General features: G+C 43.5%; 1 protein-coding gene across 8 annotated transcripts; it reads left to right on the top strand.

The window, feature by feature from the left end:
* The first annotated feature begins 1,423 nt into the window (after positions 1-1,423).
* On the top strand, positions 1,424-24,138 carry LOC125011845 (AP2-associated protein kinase 1-like). Of its 8 annotated transcripts, XM_047591265.1 has the most exons (21): positions 1,424-2,247; positions 5,981-6,099; positions 6,577-6,685; positions 7,470-7,612; positions 7,748-7,869; positions 7,954-8,035; positions 8,124-8,256; positions 8,362-8,465; positions 8,586-8,665; positions 8,752-8,915; positions 9,717-9,901; positions 11,133-11,327; positions 11,873-12,060; positions 12,314-12,507; positions 12,593-12,661; positions 12,887-12,976; positions 15,145-15,249; positions 15,498-15,599; positions 16,806-16,964; positions 17,315-17,404; positions 21,619-24,138. In XM_047591265.1, the coding sequence occupies exons 1-21, from the start codon at positions 2,106-2,108 to the stop codon at positions 22,452-22,454; spliced, it is 3,411 nt and encodes a 1,136-aa protein (XP_047447221.1). In that variant the 5' UTR covers positions 1,424-2,105; the 3' UTR covers positions 22,455-24,138. The 8 variants fall into 8 exon arrangements, with proteins under 8 accessions (XP_047447221.1, XP_047447223.1, XP_047447222.1 ...); XM_047591267.1 differs by lacking the exon at positions 17,315-17,404 and having other exon boundaries at positions 1,425-2,247; XM_047591266.1 differs by lacking the exon at positions 12,887-12,976 and having other exon boundaries at positions 1,426-2,247.
* The last annotated feature ends 37 nt before the right edge of the window (positions 24,139-24,175 follow it).

Here is a 24,175-nt window from a genome sequence, read left to right as displayed (position 1 = left end):
GTTGGTTTATATCAGACAGCAGGTAAAAACAAACCCAGACGAATAGACAGCTAGGTGTCATTTCATGAACTCTTCTGCTTATATTTAAATCTGATGCTGTGGTCACAAAAAAAATATAACAATGTGGCATCTACTCACTGTATCATCAGTCACTTTCCACAGCATACATTTAGGGACAGCAGGGTTTTCATAACTGCTTTTGTCACTTGCTTAACTCCTGATACCTATGGCATTATGTTAAAACTTTACATGGTACAGCTGCAAAGACTTTTGAATTACCATTTAACATCAATAGATACAATATATGAAAATCACATTCTAATATTACCTGTCACAAGCTTGATGTACAGGGAAATCCATGAAATGGCATCAACTCCCAACCAGATCAGGTGAAAAGATGGTTCTTAATTTCACACTTGCAGATGTTAAGATGTTAAGATTTTTTTAAAAAAACAAATAAATAAATAAAGCTTTGAATGGGTGTATAGACAAAAGTATTGATGTTTCAATGGCTGCAGATCATGGCAGGTGTTTTGAAGACTAGCATGGCCTTTGCCCTTACCCGGTGAAGATGAAAAAAAATGGTCATTGTTAAATCAAGAAAGAAGAGTCTTCATCGTCATTGTGAGAACATAATGACATTTTGCAGAGAGCCCTGGCTTAAAAGACACACATATAATACACAGACATTTAAATAAAACACCTGGAGAGGACTGATGATCCGTTTGGTTGGTTGTCAGCATCGGCGAGTGTGTGTGTTTATTTTAAAATGTTCTAACTGAGATTAAAAATCTCGTTTTCCAGAGAGACCTGTCCAAGACAGCCGTGCCTCCAAAACACAAAGTGACTGACAGAGAAACAACAAAAAACACACATACAACAGGAAGTCACTTGATGATTATGCTAAAAGGAAAAACACCAGTTAAATCCATCTCCAAGAAACTTAAACATGGACTTAAAAACATCAAACATTTGATCATTCTGCAGCAACATATTCCAGGCGGAAGGAGCTGAATAACTGAAAGTCATTTTTACCCTTTTCTGTTCTAACTTTAGGAAAAGTAAAATGTCACGTGACCTCAAAGAATAGTTTCCAGTGCTTTTTTTTGTGCTTTTTTTTTTTTTTTTTTTTTTTTTTTTTTGCGAAATGTAGATAAGAAGGAAGAGATGGAAGGGAAGAAGGCCAAGAGTTGCCCTGTAAATATAGTTACAATGAATATGAATATGAATGTGAGAAGGTGGGCGTGTGTGTCTGGAGGGTGCACGTGAAACTGCACCAATATAAACAGTATATACAGTAATATAAAGATATTACGTAGCAAATATGATACCACCTCGGCAACACTGCTCATGGTTGAGAATGAGCCTCTCTGGTTATTTTTTTTTATTTTGGTGTTAGTAGTGTTGAGCACCGAGCAGGGATTAAGGTAAACTAACAGGAAGTCACTGCTCGTTTGACCAATCACATGAAGAACAGTGGAGCAGGACGGAGTCCACACAGAGAGAGGAGTCACTCTTCCTCCTCTCCGGTGTCTGCCGTATGTGTGTGTGTCTGTAGCTCCGGTAGCTCCGGCTTTAAGATCACCTCTTTGACCAGCCTCCTCAAAGCCTGCTGCTGGACTCACAAACACCGGAGCTCTGCCAAGTTCACCGCGACGCAGACGCGGAGAGCAGCCGGTGAACGTGGTAACATTTGTGGAGGAGGATATCGGTGGAGATGTGTAGCGAGGACCTACCTGGCCAGTCTGTTGACACCTGGCACCTAGCCGCGTAGCTAGCTGCTAACAAGTGTTCTCGGGCTAATAAGCCTGGCTGCTAGTGGGCTTAGTTTAGAGTGGAAACCCGGGGACTTCTTAGCAGTGTTTGACCCCGCCTGCTGTTGACAGCATGAGTTATCCAAGGAGTGGAGCAGGAGCAGGAATATTTTGAGGTCCAGCTAGTGTAGCTAGCTTTTAGCTTGACGCTAGCTAGCTGCATTCATTCAATTACTGGATCGTTAACACCTGTACCCCAAGTGAAAAGGGACTGACAAACCCGAACCGTACTTGTTGTTTCGACGCTGCTACGTTAAGGACTGTTTCGTGCTCGGGATAACATCTGGAGAAATGAAGAAATTTTTCGATTCTCGCCGGGAGTTTGCGGGCTCCGGGCCTGGTTCCGGGGCCGGTGGAGGAGGCGACAGCTTCATCGGACGCGTCTTCAGCATTGGACGATATCAAGTGACCGTCGAGGAAATTGTTGCCGAAGGTGAACTGCGTGACTTTTCCTTGTGTGGATTAAACACAGTGTCACACGAACACTTTTAACACGATCCACAGCCAGAGCTGCTGCTAGTGGGCAGTCGTGGAGCATTAGTGAAATGAGTGGAGGCCTATCTTTGTTTTGCTAAAATTTCATTACCAGCATGATGAGATGGGATCACCCTTATGATGTTACTACTCCTGCACAAGGCTAGAATAATTGTCTGACCAGTCCAGGAACATTTGTGTGCCAGGAAGTGTTTCTTTTGTGGTTGCCCTTTCTTTGTAATGGTCATTGCGATGAGGAAAAGGGCATTAAGTTTGAAATGCAAACTGGGCAGAGGATTTGTTGTACAGTCTTGTCTCATGTCAAGATTGTCTTTGCTTGGCATTATTGGATTGTTCACCTTCAATGCTGGGAGGAACACGGTTTACTGGATTTTCTGCTGTATTGTAAAAGAGCACCACCAAGCTGAGTCATCTCTCTTGGTGTGTACAGAGGGAGTGACACGTTTCGAACGTGGATTTCAAAAGTTTGGATGAACTAATTAGGTTAGAGGAGTCGTTATTAAGTTGTGCATCTACTTTAAAGTGGGCCTTTTGACTGGGTTGGTCTTTGATACTGAACTTCATGGGCTCTTGTGCCAAAGCAGGGATCCCTGGCATTAACTGTGTCCCATCAGTCAAGTCTCAATGTCTGTGGGGTCTGTGACATCTTACTCAGTTCAGTGAATAGGATATTGATTTTGATACATAGCCTGCAAACGTACATGTTCCTGATTGAGAAGTTGTACCTGGTCTGTGAACTTGATGGTACGTGATTGAACATGTAATGAAGAACGTGTTACTTAAGGACGAGCTGAATGTTTGGCTCGCGTCCAAGCACGGTTTATGAACAGGTATTGACTTCGTGGTACACTGTAATATTGTCAGCTTACTGAACTCACGGAAACGTGTTTGCTTTATGAGGGTAAATATATGATTGCTTTCGTTTTTCGGTACACGTTCGAGATATAGGGCAAGGACAAAGGTTCAGTGACACCTGCAGTGTAATAAATTCATTTATGTTTGTAGATAATGTGTTACTTTGCGCAGGGACGCACTAACTGCTTTGGCCACAGTTTTCCACATTAGAACCATCTTGCGTGTCGATTAGCTGTGGGTTAGTCAAAATCACTGAGTCGTAGGAGACTGATTATAACTTTTAACGTCGTCTCCACTAAAACATTGTTGAGCAGGCTTAGAGAGAAGGGTTTCCCATTTGTCCGTGCACTGAGAGTCGGCCGTGCTCTGTTAGCTTAGAGGCCCTGTTACTAAATAATACATGAGAAAAGGCTGATTAATTTATCACTACTATAGATGGCCGCCATCTGTTTGGTGGCGCTCTGGCTTTATGAATGAGTTACACCTCTAACTTCAGTCTTATTGTGGAAACTTGATGTGAAAATTGTGCAAACTTTAACGTGAACGAAGCACTATTCAAGTAGATAGAAATGATAATTCCTCCATGATTATACATTTTTCTCCAAATACTTGCTGAAAATATTTCCTGCAGATCATATTTTCTTGTTGTAGACAGACTGCTTGCTTTGTCAGTTCCCATTATGTAAACTTATGATGATGATTTTGGTTTGTCTAGTGGTTTGGTTTGGCTGGTTTTTGGGATATTTGTTGTCCCGGTCGAAATCTGCTACCTTTCGGTGCAGTAAACACACTTTTTACAATATACCAATAAAAGCAGTCAGAGGAACATGACATACTTTGTGGAGCTTTAGACCAAGTGATTTTTGTTCATTTTTATTTTTTGTAAGACATTTAGGTGTGATTTTCTCTTCGTCACGTGTCCTGGGATTTGCAGAGATGCAGCTTTCCTTCTTTACTATGAGCAGTATCTGTCCCGAGGTGTCGATATCGAGTTACTGGCGGTAACATTAGCACCCCCGGTTTCTGCTGTTACATCGCTGTGAGTCATTCTCTGTTTGCAAATCAAAAGCATCCAGTTTGCTTTGTGAAAAAAAAACAAAAACATCTTTCTTAACCAAGACTATGCTAATTTTGTCTTGAGCAGCTTGTATTTCCAGTGCCTGCCTCACGGCGCCACGTCGTGTGTTTTTGAAAACAGCGTAGTAGTTGTGAGAACACGTGTTGTGCTTTAATCTAAAGCCTCGATGTTAGTCCTTATGTAAGTTCCATCACACGGAGGACAAAATGTGACTGAAGATGACCTGTACATCACTGCTCTTTTCACTGCAGCGCCTTTTTTTTTGTCTGCATTTACTTACGTATGTACACATAAGACAGAGTGGTCTAATACTGACAGTCGGTCACGTCAGGGGGCTGTGGCTATTTGTAGCAGTGCTTAGAGTTATTTGGTCACACTGTCACCGAGAATGTCGACCACTGCTAAATGTTGCTTAAGCAGTGCTGCTAATCCTTGTATTTTCTTACATGCATCTCAGATTAGAGTGTATGAGACAGCAATGGCTCAGCTGTCTTTAGTCTGAGGGACCACACACACACGAGGATCACTTCTGCTCTGAATTCTGATTCAGGCCTCAGATGGTTCTGTTTGTCAGGACAATACTAATCACTCTGACTCTTTTGTTATGGGTGCAGCTTTGGAAGATTTTTGCAACCAGGTGTGAATTTATTGAATTAATAATGAAAACAGAGCGTCAGCGTTATAATACACGTTGACCAAACTCCCACCCCGTCCCTTACAAGGCTGATCGCCGACACTTTCGTGTTTTTGTAGTAGTGTGAGCTCATTGTGTTTTGGGAACTTTTTAGGCAATCCTTACTGTTCCCTTCTACTCATTTTTTTTTAACAGCCCCAGTTGGTTCTTATCAAACGTCATCCAGTCCTATCACATGGAACTGGCCTTGGCTCACTGATGCCAGCGCGATGAGTCAGACCCGTACATAGCATTAACACAAACCGAGAGAAACAGATCAGAAAAGCTGCAGTGAAAAACAAAATTCTGACCTTTACGGTGAAAGCTGCTACATATAAGATGAGAGCTTAAAAGGTCTTATGGTTGTTTCATTGTGGCCAAATTAAAGTATATTTTGTGGATATCTATTGAAATATTTATGTGCTTTTTTATCTGTATAGATGCTGGTGCCATCAGTTGCTATGGAAGTGCATTTTTTTTCCCTTTGGGTCAGCATCACTGTGACTGAAGGAGTGATGATGAATTGTCTCACTTCCCCTATCCTGTGTCAGTTCAGTCTTTTCCCCCACAGCACACACACACACACACACACACACACACACACACACACACACAGTGCTGACTCACATAGTACTGTTTCAAGCTCTTCTTACCAGTGGGACACTCAGCCATCCCGCATCCTGTTAATGCCTCCTTTCCTTACCTTTCATTTTATATAATAACATAAAACACATGGATCCGTGTCATTAGCTGCTATTATTAGTTGTCTGATCTTTCAAGATCAGAGCACATTGAGGGACCTTTCGCTTCAAGATAAAAAAAGAAAGACTAATCGTGTTTCTGCAAGAAATCATATTTTCATCATCATGATATGAACATAATCGATAAACACAAATGTCTGAAATTCAGTGAACAAATAGTAATTTTAGTTGCATAAAACGAGAAAACGAGAGCAGTCATGTGGTGATAAGTCAAATGAATCAGTCTCTAACACCAGTCGCTTGTACGTCATGTCATCATGTTGCAGCTAGAAATCCAATCCTTTCTCTTTCTTTCTATTTTCAGGAGGTTTCGCTATAGTGTTTCTGGTGCGGACTCATCAAGGCCAACGTTGTGCACTGAAAAGAATGTATGTCAACAATGAACATGACCTGCAGATCTGCAAGCTCGAGATACAGATTATGGTGAGTAACACTGCAGCAAATTGAACCTTTTTAGACTGACATCGATTTGTAAGATAGGATTTAGTGTTTTACTAAAGCTAAGACTTGACACTCGTACACTTACTTTATTACTTTGTGGTCTCTTACATCACCAACACTGAATGATGACATGAACTACAAATTTAAGCTTTTTAGCCCAGGAATAGTGGTGATAACAGAAGCGATGCCATTTTAACTCCTCGGTTCCTGTTAGAAATGTTGCATTTAATTCTCACTCGTCTGTTTATTTCCTCTGACTGTAAATGAAACTAACCAGTTCCTGCAGCCACACCCTGCCGTGACTATCAGCGGATGGTTATCATGATTACGTCCAGACCTTTAGCAGATAAAAATAGACCCAACACTTATAAACCTCGATGACTGTAATTTACTTAGGAGGTTTCATAGTCCTGAGACAGTTGCTTCTTTTCATTGTACTTTGTCTGTTTGTTTACACAGAGAGACCTGGTGGGTAACAAAAACATTGTCGGCTTCCTGGACTCCAGCATAGCTGCCGTCGGAGCTGGTGATGTGTGGGAAGTCCTAATCTTAATGGACTTCTGTCGAGGTAAATGGGCCCACCCTCCCAGAGCTTTTTTCGTCTCTGCTGCATTCAAAGCTCCATTACCCTGAGATCCTCACAACATCCTGTTCTGGCTGAAGGCAAATATTCATCTGATAGCTGTCAATGGGCCGCCTGTTTCAGCAAAAACTGAGCCGGGTTATTCATAGAAAGGTCAAATATTGACTTGGAATTGTTGAAAGATCTGTCGAGTTAAAGAAGTGGAAAGAACATTTCTTTTTTGTGAACACGGGCTATTTAAAGCTGTAAGCAGCACCACTGATAATGTAGTGTTATAGTTATACAGAAAGAAAAGACTTTATTTTCCTCACGTTTGTAAAAGTGACTGTAAGTCTGGGCCTTCGTATTTATTGTAATTGTAGATTTAAGATCATTTAAAAAAAACTAAAAAAAAAAACTCCAGTTATAACTTCTTATGGGATGTTGTGGTGTACTTCACAGATTTAAAAACTTTAAACTCATTAATAAAAATTAGGGTTTTCAATTACTTAAAATCTTTGTTTAACAATTAATTATGTGCAATGCCACATTTCATTACCTGTTCTAAATGTACCTCAAAGGGGGATTTTGGGAGCAGACAAACTGGCAAATGTATGTTGTTGTTGTTACTGCAACAATCTAAAATAACGGCAAATACTATCCAGCATAACTACTACTAAAAGTAGTGCTGTGTAGGAGTGTGTGTCTGGCGGTATTTACTGGAAAGTGTTGTTTGTTTGTTGTTTGTTATTTGCTAGCCTCTGACCTATTTGCTTGTTGTTCTACGTAGGTGGGCAGGTGGTAAACCTGATGAACCAGCGGTTGCAGACGGGCTTCACTGAGGCAGAGGTCTTACAGATCTTCTGTGATACGTGCGAGGCGGTCGCTCGACTCCACCAGTGCAAAACTCCAATCGTCCATCGAGATCTCAAGGCAAGACCAAGCTATTTCCTGATACGCCCGTAGCTCCACGAGACTTATTAACGACCTCAGTAATATTTGGAAGTTTATTTATCATGACACTGTTCTATTACATCTGTCAGGACTCACCCAGTCTTTCTCGTGCAGGTGGAAAATATTCTTCTACACGACCGGGGACACTACGTCCTCTGTGACTTCGGCAGCGCCACCAACAGATTCCAAAACCCTCAGACGGAGGGGGTGGCCCTGGTAGAGGAAGAAATCAAAAAGTGATTATTTTTGTCCACCCCTGAGTTCCTTCTACACTTCCACTAACTAAAGTTGAGATGTTAATGCTCTGCTCTTGACTCCAGATACACTACTCTGTCATACCGCGCTCCAGAGATGGTCAACCTCTATGGAGGCAAAGTCATCACAACAAAGGCAGACATTTGGGTGAGACTAACTTTTCAGAGATGACGTTCAAATCAGATGAATTCATCGTGCGCTCATGTAATGTGTGTCGATTTCATTGTCCGTGCAGGCGATGGGTTGTCTGCTCTATAAGCTGTGTTTCTTCACGCTTCCTTTCGGTGAAAGCCAGGTGGCTATATGTGACGGTACTTTTACGATCCCCGACAACTCCCGCTACTCCCAAGAAATGCACTGTCTCATTAGTGAGTATACGTGTTCCTGAAATTATACTCATTGTCCTATTTACTCCAAGCGAACTGTGAGTACAGTTACGTTTGGATGTGATTATTCATGTGTTAACACTCCAGGATACATGTTGGAACCTGACCCCGACAAGAGGCCAGACATCTACCAAGTTTCCTACTTCGCCTTTAAACTGGCTCGACGAGAGTGTTCAGTCCCAAATGTACATGTAAGTCAGCGTGGCCAGTTGCCAGAGAATTTAAACTGTATTGTGGTTCACAGTAACATTAAACTTGGAAAAGATGAAAGATGTAAATTAATATCTGGTTTGATCGTCTTACTGATGCAGAATTCACCCATTCCTGCAAAACTTCCCGAGCCAATCAGAGCCAGCGAAGCAGTAGCCAAAAAGAGTCAGACCAAAGCCAGGTGAGTGGGATGCAAGACATTTGAGTTTTGTTGTTATAATAAGAAACTTTATCATTACTCAGTTCTCTCTTTTGTCCTTCCGTCAGGCTCACAGACCCCGTTCCTACCATGGAAACCTCAATTGCACCTCGACAACGGCCCAAAGCTGGCCAGGCTCAGCCCCAGCCCATATCGGGCATCCTCCCCATCCAGCCAGCTCTCACCCCTCGTAAGAGGCCTAATGTGGCACCTGGAACTCCTCAGGCCATAGGTACAACGTGACACCTGGTGATAAAAATCTACCTTTATGGTGACACTTAGCCTGCTAATAGTTAAAAAGACATCCAGTGTTGTATTTAATGAGCTCCCTGATAATTTACTGTATAGCCAGTCAAGCCCTGTCTTAAAAGGCCTTTAACTGTCTTTTTATGAGACCTCTGACTGGGCCATCGATCTGTTGTCAGAGTCAGAATAGACGGTGGCATGATGTCACATTAGTGACAGAAGCATGACGGTCACATGTTTTATGTCCCACAGACTCATTGTTTAGAGGATTGTCTGATCTAATCTAATCTTCTTAGAAAAAGTAGAGGTTGTCTGACAGATATGTGCATCAGATATTCTGTCTGAATGTACAGAGTGTGGCAGTGTGGTATGTTCTTACACAGAGTGTGTTATGGGCCGTTATGGGCGTTTGCAGCCATGTAATAATTGGGTTAGCAAACGCTTGCATTGATTCAGAAGAGCTCATTGACTTTTCTGAGTCAGTAGCTATGATCGGCTCTTCTGACTCAATGAACTCTGAAAGTGTGTCATTAGTCCCGTTTAACCCAGCGCGAGCTTCTGAAGGCAGGTGTTTAACTTGTTTTACTGCTAAAATGTGTGTGTGACTGACAGACATCATACACAAATACAGCTTTTATATATTACTCAATATGATATTTCACCGACATTGAGGGAAATCTACAGTTACTCAAAAGACTGTGTGCGTGACAGCAGTGTCTGTACAGTTGTAGATACAAAAGGACAGAAAGCTGTGTTCCTCTGATTCCTCTCATCCTCCTCACTTCAGGTACTGGTATCAATGTTCCAGCTGCAGCCGCTGTCCAACCTGCTCAACAGGCTCCTGCTGCACAAGCTGCACCGCAGCCCGCACACATGGCCAACATGCAACCACAGGCTACACCTCAACATCAGCAGCTCCTCATGAAGCAGCAACAGGCCGCGGCCTTCTTGAGCCCACAGAGTAACCAGCAGGTAGGAGAAGGGACATACTGTTCATTTCTGTGTGCTGCTGAATTTATTTGCTTTTTAATATGTGAATATATAACAGATTTCAATTTATTCAACTAGTCTTGGATTCTTTGGGAGTTTGGCAGCAAATGACACTGATCCCACAGTTGTTCCCTGGCCTTTGAATGTGTGTGCGTGTGCAGTGACGGTAAAGAGCTTTGAGTACCAATATCTAGAAAAGTGCTATACAAATACAAGACCTACCATCACCATTAACATTTAGCGTTTTCTACTATGCGTGCAATGACGCACACAGTGTGATACAACACACAGTGATCTGTTAATGAGCCATAGTCTTAAACCTGCAACCACCCGCTGTGAGCTGATTCATTTGTTTGCGAGCTGCGAGCTGGTTAATTGATGTTTTCAGTGTAATTATCCATTCAGTTTTCCAGGAATCATACTGGTACAGGTTTTTACTTGAACTGCCCCGTTTCTTTTTAAAAGGGGTTTTGTAGTTGGGTCCTGTGAAGTCAAAACTCAATAACTGATGTGCAAAATCTAGAGATCGATATATTGGGCCGATATTTGCGTCTTTTACCGGTATGCGCATGTATATATATATATATATATATATATATATGTGTGTGTGTGTGTGTATATTTTGTCCTGGAAAGATTTACAGACTGATGCTTCCACAGGCAGCCCTGTGCTGCATGAGATGCTGCAGACCTGTGCAGCCCATACATTGCCCCTCCCCCACTAGCAGAGTGCATACAGCTGGAAAATGCTTGTGCTCTACCTCTTTTTACCTGTTTGTTTTGTATGGATAAGATATTCTTTGACTTCAGTAAATGTTTTTGGATATATTGGGAATTGTAACATTGTTATCTTTGTGTCATTTTTATCATGTAAACGGAGAGAGAACAAGCAGTATCGGTTCCAAATATTGGCTCAGAAAAATCGGCCGCACGTATCGGCCAAGGCTGAAAGAATCAGTATCGGCCCCAAAAAATCCATATCGGTCGATCTCTAATCTCTAATTTCAAGCCTATTTATTATAAGTGTATGTTCAGTCTTTCTCCCTCCTTCCTGTGTTATGTGTTCATGCTGGTTAAAAAAATTGGAGAATAATTCTCTCAATGTTTGTTGAACTTGTCCAAGAGCAATGAAGCAGGACAAAGTTTAATTTCAGCTGGGTCAGAGTTTGAAATGGGGCCGTACTCATGATTGGCTCTGTGGTATTTCTATGTAGCATCAACTGGTACAGAAACACCACCACCAACCACAGCAGCAGCAGCAAACACCTTTTCAAGCAGCTACTCTGGTGCAGTCCAAACCTAAACCTGTTCCTCTGCAGCAGCAGCAACATGTAGCCTATGAAACAGCAGCGCCACATCTCACACCCATCCCTGAGTCTGCAGCCATTGGTCCTGCATGTGACCCAGAGGTTGTGGTAACATCCTACTCCTGCTGCTGTCGCCTACTCTTTGGGTCGGGGCTCATTATTAGCTCGTTTCTAATCAATCACACCAAGATTCTTCAAGACTCTTTCTTCTTCTTCTTCTTCTTCTTCTCAACCCAAAACCAGGAGTGGGTTCAGAATAAATGTGTTAACACCACGTAGAAATGCTGTCTGTAATATTCTCTTGAAAAATGTCATTGGATTTTTTACAGTGTATGAATCATTCAACTGATTTCCGTTCTCCTGGCTTTGTTCTATGTCTATTTTCAATGAACTCTCAAGCCTTAAGGTGCATCAGTTTCTATCAGCATCTTTACTTTTTAACTTTCTCTCCTTTGCCGTCATCTTATTTTTGTGTTTTCATAGTGCTGGGTGTGTGTGGGAGTCTGTAATCTGTCTTCTTTGAATTGATTATCTTGTTCTTGTGTTCTTACGTTGTCTTATGTTTGGGGTTTGATTGTTTCTTTTTTAAGGTCCGTAACATTAACATCAGTGTTCCCTAATCTCCGCCTCCGCATATTTTGTTTCAGACGGCTGGCAGAGGAATCCACAAAGTCGGCTCCTTGACGCCCCCCTCGTCACCAAAGATGGCCCCTAAGAGCGGCCACAGACGCATCCTGAGCGATGTCACCCACAGCGCCGTATTTGGGGTCCCAGTTAGCAAGTCCACCCAGCTGCTTCAGGCAGCTGCAGCTGAGGCCAGCCTGAACAAGTCTAAGTGAGCAGAACTAACTCCATGATCTGAGGATGAACTGTCCTTTCATTGCTCTGAGTGAAGCTGGAAGGCCTGTAGCCGGTCTATTCATATGACAGCACCCAGAAGGAGGATAAACGGCTCTTTTACCTCCCAAATAAGAGGCTTAAGAGAAATCCTCCGATTCAGTCTTTTAATAACTCACGTTAGTGTATCACACACCTGACGGCTTTTATCTGGTTTCACACGTTTGTGTTTGCACGTCTTTTTGTTGCAGATCAGCCAGCACCACTCCTTCTGGCTCCCCCTGCTCGTCCCAACAGAGTGTGTATCATCCCGGTGAAGCTGAGGCCCCGTCGGTACCTGCCGCATCCAGATCTCAGCCCAGCTGGAACCCCTTTGGAGATGATAACTTTTCCAAGCTAACAGCTGAGGAGCTACTCAATAAAGACTTCGCAAAGCTGGCTGAGAGTACGTCCAGCTTGTTGCACAGCTTGGTTAAATAAATGTGTCATTTCACTAAGTGCTTTTTTTTTTTTTTATTTAATGTGTGTAGGTGCTGCAGCAGGAGAGAAGGCCTCGGGCTCCAGTGAAAATCTCATCCCAGGGCTTAATTCTTTTCCAGGTAAGGATTTGATTAATTCTCACTGTGGTGTCTGGTTCTACCCAGGAGGCTTCTCTCTGAGTGATACTGTATCAGTTATTGAGTGGATGTTTCTCTCGTGCGGGAAGAGGTGGAGTTATATCATTTTTTATGTGCCCTCTACCATCTACCTGCTTTATTTTCTGTTCCCGCTCTTACGTTCCTCCATGTGTTCTCTTCCATTTTTATTCATTGAAAAACATTAAGCCGAAAGATCTGCAGACGTCACGGGTGCAGGTTCAGCACTGTTGACTGTCCCGGACCCCTTTAATACCTTCTCACTCTCTGACACATCAGGTAATTTTCATGTCACATCTCCACACAGAACGAGCCAAACCTTTGAGTCTCTCAGGCCTTGGGCTTCTGAACAAATATGAGTCACTTCTTTATTTGCTAAGGTAGTTTCCTGGATATCACACTACCCAGGTTTTTTTTTTATTTATTCATTTTTTATAGGTGCTAGTTCTGTGGTTTGGATTTGTACACAGTGCTAGCTTGTTGACATAGCAGGCGAGCCTCACAGTGGCTTCTTGTCAGCGTCCATGAATAGACACAGTAGCTAGATCGCATCTCATTTGCAGATCTGTGCATTTGCTGTTGCCTGGTAACGGGAAGGACAAATTCTCCTTTGTTAATTGGATTGCCGTACGGCTGTAGGAGCCTGCTTAGTGAGAGCGACTAAGAACGAGACAAAGCTAAGCCCCCTGTCTAGCTAAAATGACAACACAGTCTTTTATGCTCTCTTCAGTTTAGCCTTTTTGAAAGTGAATGTTTCATAGGTGTGTAACCTCCTATGTGTAGTTAAAGCCTGAAATCAGCGGATAAAACTGTTGAGGCTATCACAGAAGAAGGGCGTGGTTAATCTTCTCTGCACAGACCGAGCCGCGTCTTTGACTTGGTCACTCATAAAGGATGTACACAAGCTTTCTGCTGAAGCATGACAGTCCTGTCTGAGCCACCAGGGCTCTGAAGTAAATCATAGCCGACTGTATTTAATTTATTAGCACACATGTTCGCTTTTGATGGTGGAAATTAGCTTTTTTCACATTAAGCGTTTGTGGAAAGCCGTTCATCAGTGTTGGCCTCTTTCCTGTAGTGAAGGGGGCAAAAGGTCACATCTGCTGTGCCATTTTCTGAGCCAACACATTCCTTGTCTAAGACCCCCCACCCCATTTTCCTCATAGCAGTTTCCTGTAAGTATGAGCCGCACAGAAAACCTCGTACTTCAGTTGTTTCACGCATGGAGTGAGTTTCAACTTAATTAAATGGGTAATGGAACGATGCAGTGGTGTGGTGGTTCGCACGGATACCTCACAGCAAGAAGGTTCTGGGTTCGAATGTGTTTGCGAATGTTTGCATGTTCTCCTTGTGTCTGCATGGGTTCTCTGCAGGTCCAGTGGAGAGAACCCACACTCGTTAGGTTGAATTGGCCGTAGGTGTGAATGGTTGTCTGTCCCTCTGTGTTAGACTGGAGACCTGTCCAGGGTGGACCTCACCTCTCTCGCAGTGGCAGCTGGGATAGGCTCCAGTCCTCCACGTCCAACAGAGAAAGAATGAATGAATGAATGAAAGGGGCAGATTAAAAATAACAGAGGAGGATAATTTTAAGAAAAGTAACTCCAGAAATGAGTGGAAAAGGTTGTATAGCTTAGCAGTAGGTGTTCAATTCAATTCAGTTTTATTTATATAGCACCAATAACAATACAAATCGTCTCAAGACGCTTCACAAAAACCAGCCTGCAACCTCCAGAGCAGCCTGATGGCAACGGTGGCAAAGAAAAACTCCCTTTTAACAGGAAGAAACCTTGAGCAGAACCCAGCTCATATGGAGGAACTCATCTGCCGAAGTCCAGACGGGTAGAAACAGAGAAGATAAAGAGAAAAGAAGAGCAGGAGAAACAAGATAAACAAACTTCTGTCATAGATGCATACATCAAGCGGAAGGAAACATGTAGGGTCTAGTAGTATAACACATAGCTGATGATCTGTGAGACAGTTTGTGAGTATAACAGGAATCTTGGGCAGGTTGGTGAATTGTTCATCTATGTAGGAGTGGACAACTGGAGGAGGCCATGATGACTGGGGCAGTTGAAATGTGAGGGGATAGAACTAAACTAATTAACAGTTCACAAACTAAATTTATACTTGTATTGTGATTTCACTGACGTTGCAAACAGCTTGTTTGTTGAGTCGTGTGAATTTGAATTTTTTTTGCCTGCTGAACATAAACTGTCCCTAAAACTCATAAGCAACTAAAGGTTTATCACACACTAAATACCACTAACCTGTAAGTGTCCTCGTTTGTTTTTGTCACTATGCAGCTTTGCTTAAAAAAAAAAGTTTCTCTTCAGTATTCCTGCTCTTTTAGTTTCTTTGTATGCAAAATCCTCCCTCATTGCCTTTTTTCTCTCTGTTGCCATGTGTCCATTACTTGGCTCCATCTTCTTATTCTCGGGGGCTCACAGAGAAGCTGATCGAGGGATTGAAGTCCCCTGAAACTTCTCTGCTGCTTCCTGACCTCTTAACCCTGGCTGACCCCTTCAATGCTTCTGCAGAGAGCTCCACCAATGGTACCAGCTCTCTTCTTGTCCCCTGCCATGTCCCCCAAAACTCCCCATCTGCTGTGCATGCATCTTCCTTGCCTTCCCTCCCCCTTTGTCCTCTCACTGTGTCCAGACGTCACAAAGCCCCGCTGGGCGAGGAGCAACAAGCACTTTCATCAGTTTCAGCCCCACTAAGAGAAATATATCATCTGTGTCAGTACTAACATTTTCTTTGTGTTACTTTTTCCCCACTTGCTGCTGTCTTTTCTGTGTAGCAAAAGCAGAGGTGTGCATGGATTCATTGATTCCTGGCCTGGAAGCTCCTCAGGCCCAGCGACATTCAGGCCAACCAGAGCTCATCCCGGCCAGCATGCCAGGTTAGCATCCTGGACCACTCTGTAGGGAATCTGATCACCAAAAGGGGGAGAATTCTTTGAAGAGAGACCCAATAGGATGCATGCTTTGAGAAACTGATATGTGCAAACACCACAACATAAAAATTCCGCCGGCTTTCCGACCTCTAAACAGCTCTATAAGACAGACAGTTGTGGTCATTGTGGCTTTATCCGTTGATTTTCAGACAAGAACTCAACAAAGACGCCCTAAAACAGATACTAGTATGGCAGCGTTTCTTTCCAGACATAGATTCACGATCACGTCACTATCTCTTTGAGCTTAACCGAGATAAAAAAAATACAGCCGCGTTTCCTATCATGATCATCACATTCACGTCAACACTGTCTTTGCTGACTAGTGGCAAAATGTTATCAACAACATCTTTCCTAATTAGGTCAATGCTGCAAAAGTTTTGAGATGAATCATCAGCTAAAAACTTGTTTGATATGGTTCCTTCATTCATAGATTTTATATTAAAATATGTTTTGAACATATTTGAATAAATGCTCAGTGTTGGAATTTATAGTTATGGCAAAGTGGGAGGAAGTTAGTTTCAATTTCAATTTAAATCAGTATGCATAAGCAGATGTTGTTGTACCTACTGCTGAGCTGATCTCCTTTTGACACTCAGTGCGTTTACATGTACGTGAAAAAAACGAATTATTGCCCTAATCAGACTATAACAGGAGAACTTAAGTTCTCATTGTCCGATTGAGACGCCCAGTTAATGCGATTGAATCGGAGTTTTCAATTCAAATTTTCATTTCAAATCGGCTGGCGTGTGACCCCGGAACAAAAACATCCAAGAAAGCTGAGTGTAGAAGAAGAAGAAGAGAAACGGAGCTGCTAGAAGAACTGTCTGAGGGATAGCGCAGATCTTACCTGCATCAGAAGTAGCGTGAACATTACGTACGAGATTAAAAAATGTACAAGTGTAACAAGACACATATCGCTACCTAGTGTGGAGGAGGAGAACAGTTAAATTTTCTTGCGCTGCATGTAAACTGGGACAATGACTGTAGTGAGAAAGTGGAATTTTGAGCATAGCTCCATTAAGCTCTGCATGTAAACGCACTGACTGATGGTGATAATTCTTACAAAACAGTGAACTGTCTTACTAACAAAAAGCATTTTCCTCTGCTACTTAGACTAACACTCTTATCTGGCTCTGCTTCCTCCTTTCTCAGACTCTCTCACTGGGGAGGACTCTTTGCTGGGTTGCGATCTCTTATCTCACGCTTCTCCTGGAAACCAGTCTGTTTCTGCTCTCCCTTCCTCCTCCTGCTCCTCTGCTCCTCCTACCTCTGGCGCTGGGTCCTGTCTGGAGGAGCTGCCACCTGCTTCTGGTAAGACCTCGCCTTTGCAGCTAACCTCATGAGTGCTGGGATCCAAACGTGAAACAGACCCCGAATCAGCCCCAAAACAGGAGGGTCTGTTCAGGCAGAGAAATCACAAATGTTTACATGTTGTATGGAAATTGACACTAAATGATATCCTCAACAGACCCTTGACTCATTTATAGAAAAGCCAAAGCCGCTTGAATTGAATGGCTTTTAAACACTGTTACTGCCCTGGCTCCATCTATTTTAAATCTACTCGCATTCCTCCTTTCTTTTTTTGTCTCTTTCCTTTGGCTGAGTTACCTCCTTCCCCCTCCGCTTCCATCGTTACTTCACTTCCTCTTCCTTCACCGCAGACTCTGCTTTCCTCATGTCGTGTGGGGAGAAGGGCAATGGCGACGAGTTTGACCCTATTCCCGTGCTCATCTCCAAAAACTCGAACCAAGGTAAGGGTAACAGAATTCTGAGATGAGCACTCACACCTGTGACTGAGAGCCGCGAAGATGAATGACTCAGCCCCTAGTTCAGTCACAGCAGCTCCTCCCTGTGATCACTGATGTGAGAAGTCTTGTATGGGCGTGCTTGTCACATTAAGGCTTTTTATCCCATCAAGATCTCACATCATTATTATTATTTTTTTTTCTCCTAATGTTATACTGGCAGTGCCTCTGCATCTCGCAGGCCCTTGTTAGATTATCGTGACAGTCTCCTCTTGTTAGAATGGCATTTCCTTACTCCCCCCCCGTAATGATGCAGCTGTATAAAAAAAAAAAAAAATGATCCCAGCTCACTCTCTGCTTGTTTCTCTTTCTGCCCCTGTTCATGCATCTCTCCGCTCTGCCATCATTTCCCCTCATCATCTCCTCGCTCCTAATTTCTCCACACGACTCCTTTTTTTAATATGACTTATTCTTTTGCTTGTCCTTCACATTCTCCCCCCGGCTCCTCCATGTCCACCTCTGTCTCTCTATCTCTCTCTCTCTTTCTTTCTGGCACGTTTCAGGTGGTCACTCGCGCAGCAACAGTGGCAGCTCAGAGTCCAGCATCCCCAACTTGGCCCGCTCCCTTCTGCTGGTGGATCAGCTCATCGACCTCTAGAGGGGGTGGGAGAGGTCGAAGGGGCAGTGTGCAATCCTAACAGAGGGAGGGAGGGAGGGAGGGAGGGAGGGTGGGGGATAGAGAGGGGCAAGCAGAGGCTCTTACTTGTAGCACCTTATAAAGTGAGGAGAGCCAGCGTAGATTGGTTGCGTGGAGCCTCTCTCTCCGTGTGCCTCCTTGGCCTCAACTCCATCTCTAGTTGCCTGATAAGCTGGTTTCATGTGTCTCTGCTGGCCGTTGACACCCCCCACGCCGGTAAACATCCATTCATTAATGCCTGACCACATCGTCTGCTTCCGCCCCCCGGCTACACCACGGTCCTCCTCACGCTTTTTCCCATATTTGCATCGATATCCCTCATTGAGCGCACAGCCATGGTGATCTGCCGCCATTGTGTTTGAACCGCTTGATCACGGCTCCATTGTGTTCACTTTGTGCGCTTGTTCAGCGACACAAGCCACGTTCAGGTACGTTCACGTGCGTCAGGGGTCTGAGTAAAGAGCGAGGGCCGACGCGGCTGTCGACCTCCTGGGTGATTTCATGCACTTTCACATGAAAGCTTTGATCTAGTGACCAAACCAAGATGAATGAAGTAACTCCTGTTGTGGACGGTTAGGCTGCCTCGTTCACACAGTTCACACGATCACAATGTACGTTATCTGCTGTATTTTAGGAGGTTAGATCTCTTCAAATTTCGTGCCCACAAAACTAATCACACACAAATCAGTAAAGGCTGTTTTTTTAATTTGATTAAACTAACTGTATAGTGTCAACTTTCTCTAAATGTTAAGTAGAGTACCTGCACCTGTAAATCTGTCAGCCGTGACAGTGTCCTGAAACCCTCCTGAAAGTCAGTGGGCTCTATTGTACTATGCCTCCATTGTCAGCATTATCCAGAGCCCTTCTCTAAGACTCTTAATAACTTGGGTTCATTTTGTACATCTTTTTATGTTTAGGGTGTTTAACTCGTCCTCACATCTTTGACCCGTTGTCAAGATGAGCACAGCAGAAATATAAGAGAATGAAATCACTGGACCTGTAGCAATGCCAAAGCAAAGTGACATTTCAGAATCATGCTGTATTTGCTGTGTGTTGATCTGGTCTCAGGGTGAGGAAAAAAAAGACATCTGCAGCATCCTACAGAGAGGGAGGCACAAAGTAGATCTCACTTTAGTTATTTAGTTTAGGTGTGAGCTCCCCTCTTCATCTACACTAGCCGGTCCACTCTTATCACTTATCTCGAAGTTATTCGGCCAACTCGCAACATTCATGTCGGTCAGAGAAGAAAGAAAACATGTACATAAAGTTACTGGAGTCATGTTTCTTATTTTTTGCTTCTCAGTGCTGGTATAAGTTGATTTTTAGTGTACGATATTTAAAGACATTTCATCTTTCATGGATAAACGTGACTATTACCGGTAGTGTTGTAGAATGAATGTATGATGTCGGTACCATTATGAAGTATGTACAAATGTATAAGGATATGTAGATTAAAAAAAACAAACATATTTGTGTATGAAGCTGTATTTAAATGTGCAGAAATGTTCTTCTACTCTGTCTTTTCATTCTGCTAGTGCTTTTGTTTTGGATGTCGTCATCATCAGTACATGAAGCGAAGTGCTCATGACTTACCTGACCGAGTATTTATAGGGCTTCATCGCCATTGTTTACATAGTACTGATACTCACACGTTACCCTGTATGATATATTTCATCTGACACACAGTTAAACTGAGCTAATGATGGAGTTTGCTCCCTGAGGTCTCTGCACCACCTTTCACCTCCGTTAACTGTTCTCTCATCATTTCATGTCAAGTCGTGAGAAAGGTGTTAACATCAAGTCACAGTCGCTGCAGCTGACTTTGTTTCACATTTCAAAAGTATTACCTTTCATTTTGCCTTTTCTCTTGCCAAGGAATGTCCATTGTGTAGCCGTAAGTTTTAATGTTCGTATCACGTCAGACGTGTACATACAAACTGAAAACTGCACGTTTCGCCTGACAGCCCATCACCGGTGCAGTGTATAAGTGTAACGTTTGAGGCCCCGGTAGTTCTCCTCATGTATCACAATGTTAAAAGTTACCCTTCAACAACACTGTAAGAATTGGCATGGGTGAATACTACTATAAATACCACTACGCTTCTTCTCTCTCTGTCCTTCTAAGTTTCAGTTAAGTCATTTGCATTTTTTTTTTTTTTTGTGGCTAATCTATGCAACCCAACGACAGCGCTTCATATTCTTATCACACACTACAGTGCTGTGTCCCGTAGAGCCTCGGCTGTAGAGTTTTAACTGTGTCGCTCTGTGAAACTAATGTACTTACTGTGATGGCTGGATTGCAATGGTGGCAAATGTAACAATTACCTGGGTTATATCAAAATGTGGAAGTCCAATCGGCAGCAGGCGCCATGTGTCATGTAAAGCGGGATTGTTATCGTCTATTTTTATGAATTAAGGGAGACTCGTACAGTAAAGGGACAATAAAACTCTTTAATGTGAATGTAAATGGATTCTCTTTGGGTTATTTGACATTTACCGTCTTTATTGACTGCTTTAAATGGCAGAGAAATCTGTTTTCTTCTCATGGTGCCTAGTCAGACTGCAGATAGGCTTTAACTTCATGGTACATATCGAGGCTTTTCCCATGCCCATGGATGTTGGTAGATGCAATTATAAAATCACATTCTTCTTGTGAGGATAGAAACTTCAGATCTGGGTCAGTGCTGGTTAGGCAGCACCACAGACTGACTCCCTGGAGTCTTATTATCCGTACTGTGAGGAAATTAATATCTGCTATTCCCACAGTCGAACGAGCAGCCTCACTGTGTATATTTCTGGTAGTCAGCTGTGAACAGGGAAACCATCTGAAGGTTCATTTTTCAGTTTGATTAACTTTTGCCCAAACCATGTGGAAAAGTGTGTACGATGTGAAATAGGCTGTGGAGAGCGATGAGGGAAAACCACCAGAGAAGTAAAACAAAAACCAAAAAAAATCAGTGCTTTCCTTTAATGGCTGTGACTAACATCTTCCCAAGAGCTGCCAGTTAACAGCTGCTGCCCACACTGCCGAGGTAAGACTGACCTGTCTCCGCTCACCTGTCCACACCTGTCTTAACTGCTCTCACTTTCGCTGTGTAGCCTCTGTCTCCTTGTTTCCACAGACGTACTGATTCCCCCTGAGTCCCCTCCACCTCAATCAGCCCTAACTGCGATTAACGCTTAACGCCACGTTGCTGGTTGTGAAGGTTGAGTTCAGGATACTGCAGTAGTGCTAAATTTGTGGAAACAAGGCTGTTGTGATAGTAGAGCTGGCTGTCTTGTCTGTCTCGTGCGGAGTAGCATTTGTCTGTATCGTCGTAGTCTCGTGCTCGTTCCTCGTAGACAAGTGGTTTAGAGATGATAGAGATGGTCCATCGCTCATGCACTACGTCAAGTGTGAGACGGAGAGTTGATGGTCTGGTAGATAAATGAGCAGATGGACCTCAGATGGTGAAGTTTCTCTTCTGCGATGGTTTTGTCCGCCTCTGATGTTTCGTTCCCATGTCTCTGCTCTCTCACACAGACCTGCAAGGGGAGAGTAATGGCTACTCTGTGCTCGAGGAGGGTCAAGAGACTGAACCCCTGGAAGGAATTTCTCAGAAAACCGAGGACTGCGTTCACTCCAGCGACGAAGACGAGGAGAAGGAAGCCAGCAAGGACGAGCAGCTGGACGGGGAAGCCATCGAGAGTGACGTAGCAGCCCACGACTGCAGCGGCTCCAGGCCTCTGCTGCAGGACTCCGAGGACGAAGAAGAGCAACAGTTGGCTCTCCCCTCCGCGCTGCACTCCAGCTCAGCGTCGACGCAACCTCCCGCTACCTTCCACCCGCCTGCTCCCGGCGCCTTTGCTCAGAATCACTCCCAGCACGTCCACGAGTCAGCGGAGGGACCGGCCGCAGCTGCGGACATCTTCTCCAAAGCGCCCTTTCGGATTGCGCAAGAAGAATCGTGCGACGTGTTTGCCAACGCTCCCTTCCCGCGCGCGGCCCTCCCGGCTCAGCAGCAGCTCGACGTGTTCTCTCAGGCTCCCTTCGGGAAAAGAAAGGACGCCGCGGGGGCGCAGCCGAAGACCTCGCACACGCACGCGCCTCACGCCGCGGCCTCCGACCAAGGAGCGTTGGGACAAGTTGCCCAACAGCCGTTCCGCCCTCAAGCTCTGGCCAAATACTCCCGACACTTCGAGGGGCCCGTGCCTCAGCAGCCAGTAGCAGCTCACAGAGTGGTGTCCAGCGTGAGCAGGCAGCCCGCTGTGGCGTCGGTCCCCGTTGGGCCTCTTCACTCATGGACCTCAGGAGTGAACGCTGTAGACCCGTTCGTCTCCGCGCCCTTTCACCACAAGGCCCCTCAAGAAAAGCCCTAACCGCGCACCGAAGAGGCCGGCGCCGTGGGAACCAGCACCGCCAATTTATGCAAACTGTTCTAGGGCACACTGCATGCTGTCACCAGCGCTGCAGCTGGACTGCAGGCCTGCATGGATCTCATTCTTAACTGGCTGTTCTCCGATTGTGCAAGGCCGTCTTTACAATGGCGCCGTCGCATCTTTTTAGCCTGTCTTTAATCTTTCCGACATGCATCTACATGAGGACAGTGCGGTGGTCAAGCACTTGATTGTTTTCTTGCCTACCTCAGCTATTTTTTTGTGTGTGTCTGCGTTGAAACGCACACATTGATTTAGATTTCATAGTTCGTAGGTTGTCGGAGGTCCGCGCTTATTGAAAAAAAACTGCGCCTCATCCCTCTGCTGTGTAAGTTCTCAGATACGATGAATTCAGCTTGAATCTCCAATAAATCACAGGTCCACAGAAGCTTGAAAGAGAAAAGGAATATGTCTAAGGGATTGAAACGGTTTCTTTGTTTGTTTACATCAAACATGAAACGTGTAAATCATCTTACAGTGATGCCCAGACATTTTTGAGCCTTTTTGTTTTGATGCTAACAGTTTGTCATGAAGCAAATGCTGGATAATTATTCATACAGATTTCAACAATAACATTTGTTGATGTGAATTTTTCTGCCTCGCTCCACAATGTTTGTCGTGTGTGTTATGTTTGTGGTCACTGTGTTGTCTTATGAAAACTGAACATCAGCGTTTGTACCATGTAATGTACGAGGGTTATACACATGTTAGGCATAGACAATTCATTATAGTAGCTCCTATGTTATATAAATGTAGAGGATCCACTTTACTTTGTACCGTCTTTCTTTACAAGTTGACATCTCTGAAGCCTTACACTCTTCCAGTACTTGCCACATCAAACTGTATTTATCACTTTTGCCTTTTGTGCCCTCCGAAAACAAAGCTGCTGCATTTACAAGGTTTAATTGCACTTGCACCAAATACTTTTACTGTATGCATAAAAAACATTTCGTTCCACACTGCAGTGTAGACGTCTCTACGGATTCCAAATGTGACACTGACACTTATTTAAAAAGCTGAACTGCAACTTAAAAACAAAATCGGCAACAATACTTTCCTGTAGTCTCACAAATATCTACAACACTTAAGCTTCGCAGATCCAGTCGTGGGTTGTGATGGAAGTACCTTGTAAGTGAGATCTTGAATCGTCTGATTGATGACATTCCTTATGAATTTAGTTCCAATGCCTTTTGGAAATATTTTATGGTCTTTGTAAAATCATGGAAGACTTTTTGGTGACTTCTGTTGGCACTTTTCAGAAAGCGGATCCAGTCTGGTTCGACCCAAAGTTTCAATTATGTATCCCTCTGTCTCATTGTAAAATCTTTTCTTTTTGAAGCGTACAATCTTCTTTTAAAATAAATAAATAAATGTTCACTTTTCTCACCCAGTTTATATACATGACGATTGCACACGGTCACTGAGACAAAGTCAGGGTTTTCTAAGAATGTCTTTTGTCTGTAGCACGCCAGTAAAAAATCTATTTGGACTGAACAGAAACCTTTGGAACAGTTGAGGACACTGTTGGATGAGAAAGCACTCAAAATACTTGTTATGCTGCACAGCCTGCCTTTGAAAACTATGTTGTAAGTCATTAAAAGAAACTATTAAATGAATGTAAATTAAATCTGCTGAGTTTTTGTAATTATTTCCCTTCACCAGCA

The sequence above is a fragment of the Mugil cephalus genome, chromosome 8, assembly GCF_022458985.1.
Source record: "Mugil cephalus isolate CIBA_MC_2020 chromosome 8, CIBA_Mcephalus_1.1, whole genome shotgun sequence".
In the NCBI taxonomy this organism is placed as follows: Eukaryota; Metazoa; Chordata; class Actinopteri; order Mugiliformes; family Mugilidae; genus Mugil; species Mugil cephalus.
The sequence above is the reverse complement of the archived record's forward strand: the minus strand, read 5'-3'. Positions and strand labels throughout refer to the sequence as shown.

What these genes read in the sequence shown, in the direction of transcription:
- LOC125011845 (XM_047591265.1), top strand. Translation starts at nt 2,106, where the DNA reads ATGAAGAAATTTTTCGATTCTCGCCGGGAGTTTGCGGGCTCCGGGCCT. An exon ending in AGAAATGCACTGTCTCATTA is followed by an intron (nt 8,257 to 8,361) that starts GTGAGTATACGT and finishes TTAACACTCCAG; the next exon opens with GATACATGTTGGAACCTGAC. An exon ending in TGGAACTCCTCAGGCCATAG is followed by an intron (nt 8,916 to 9,716) that starts GTACAACGTGAC and finishes TCCTCACTTCAG; the next exon opens with GTACTGGTATCAATGTTCCA.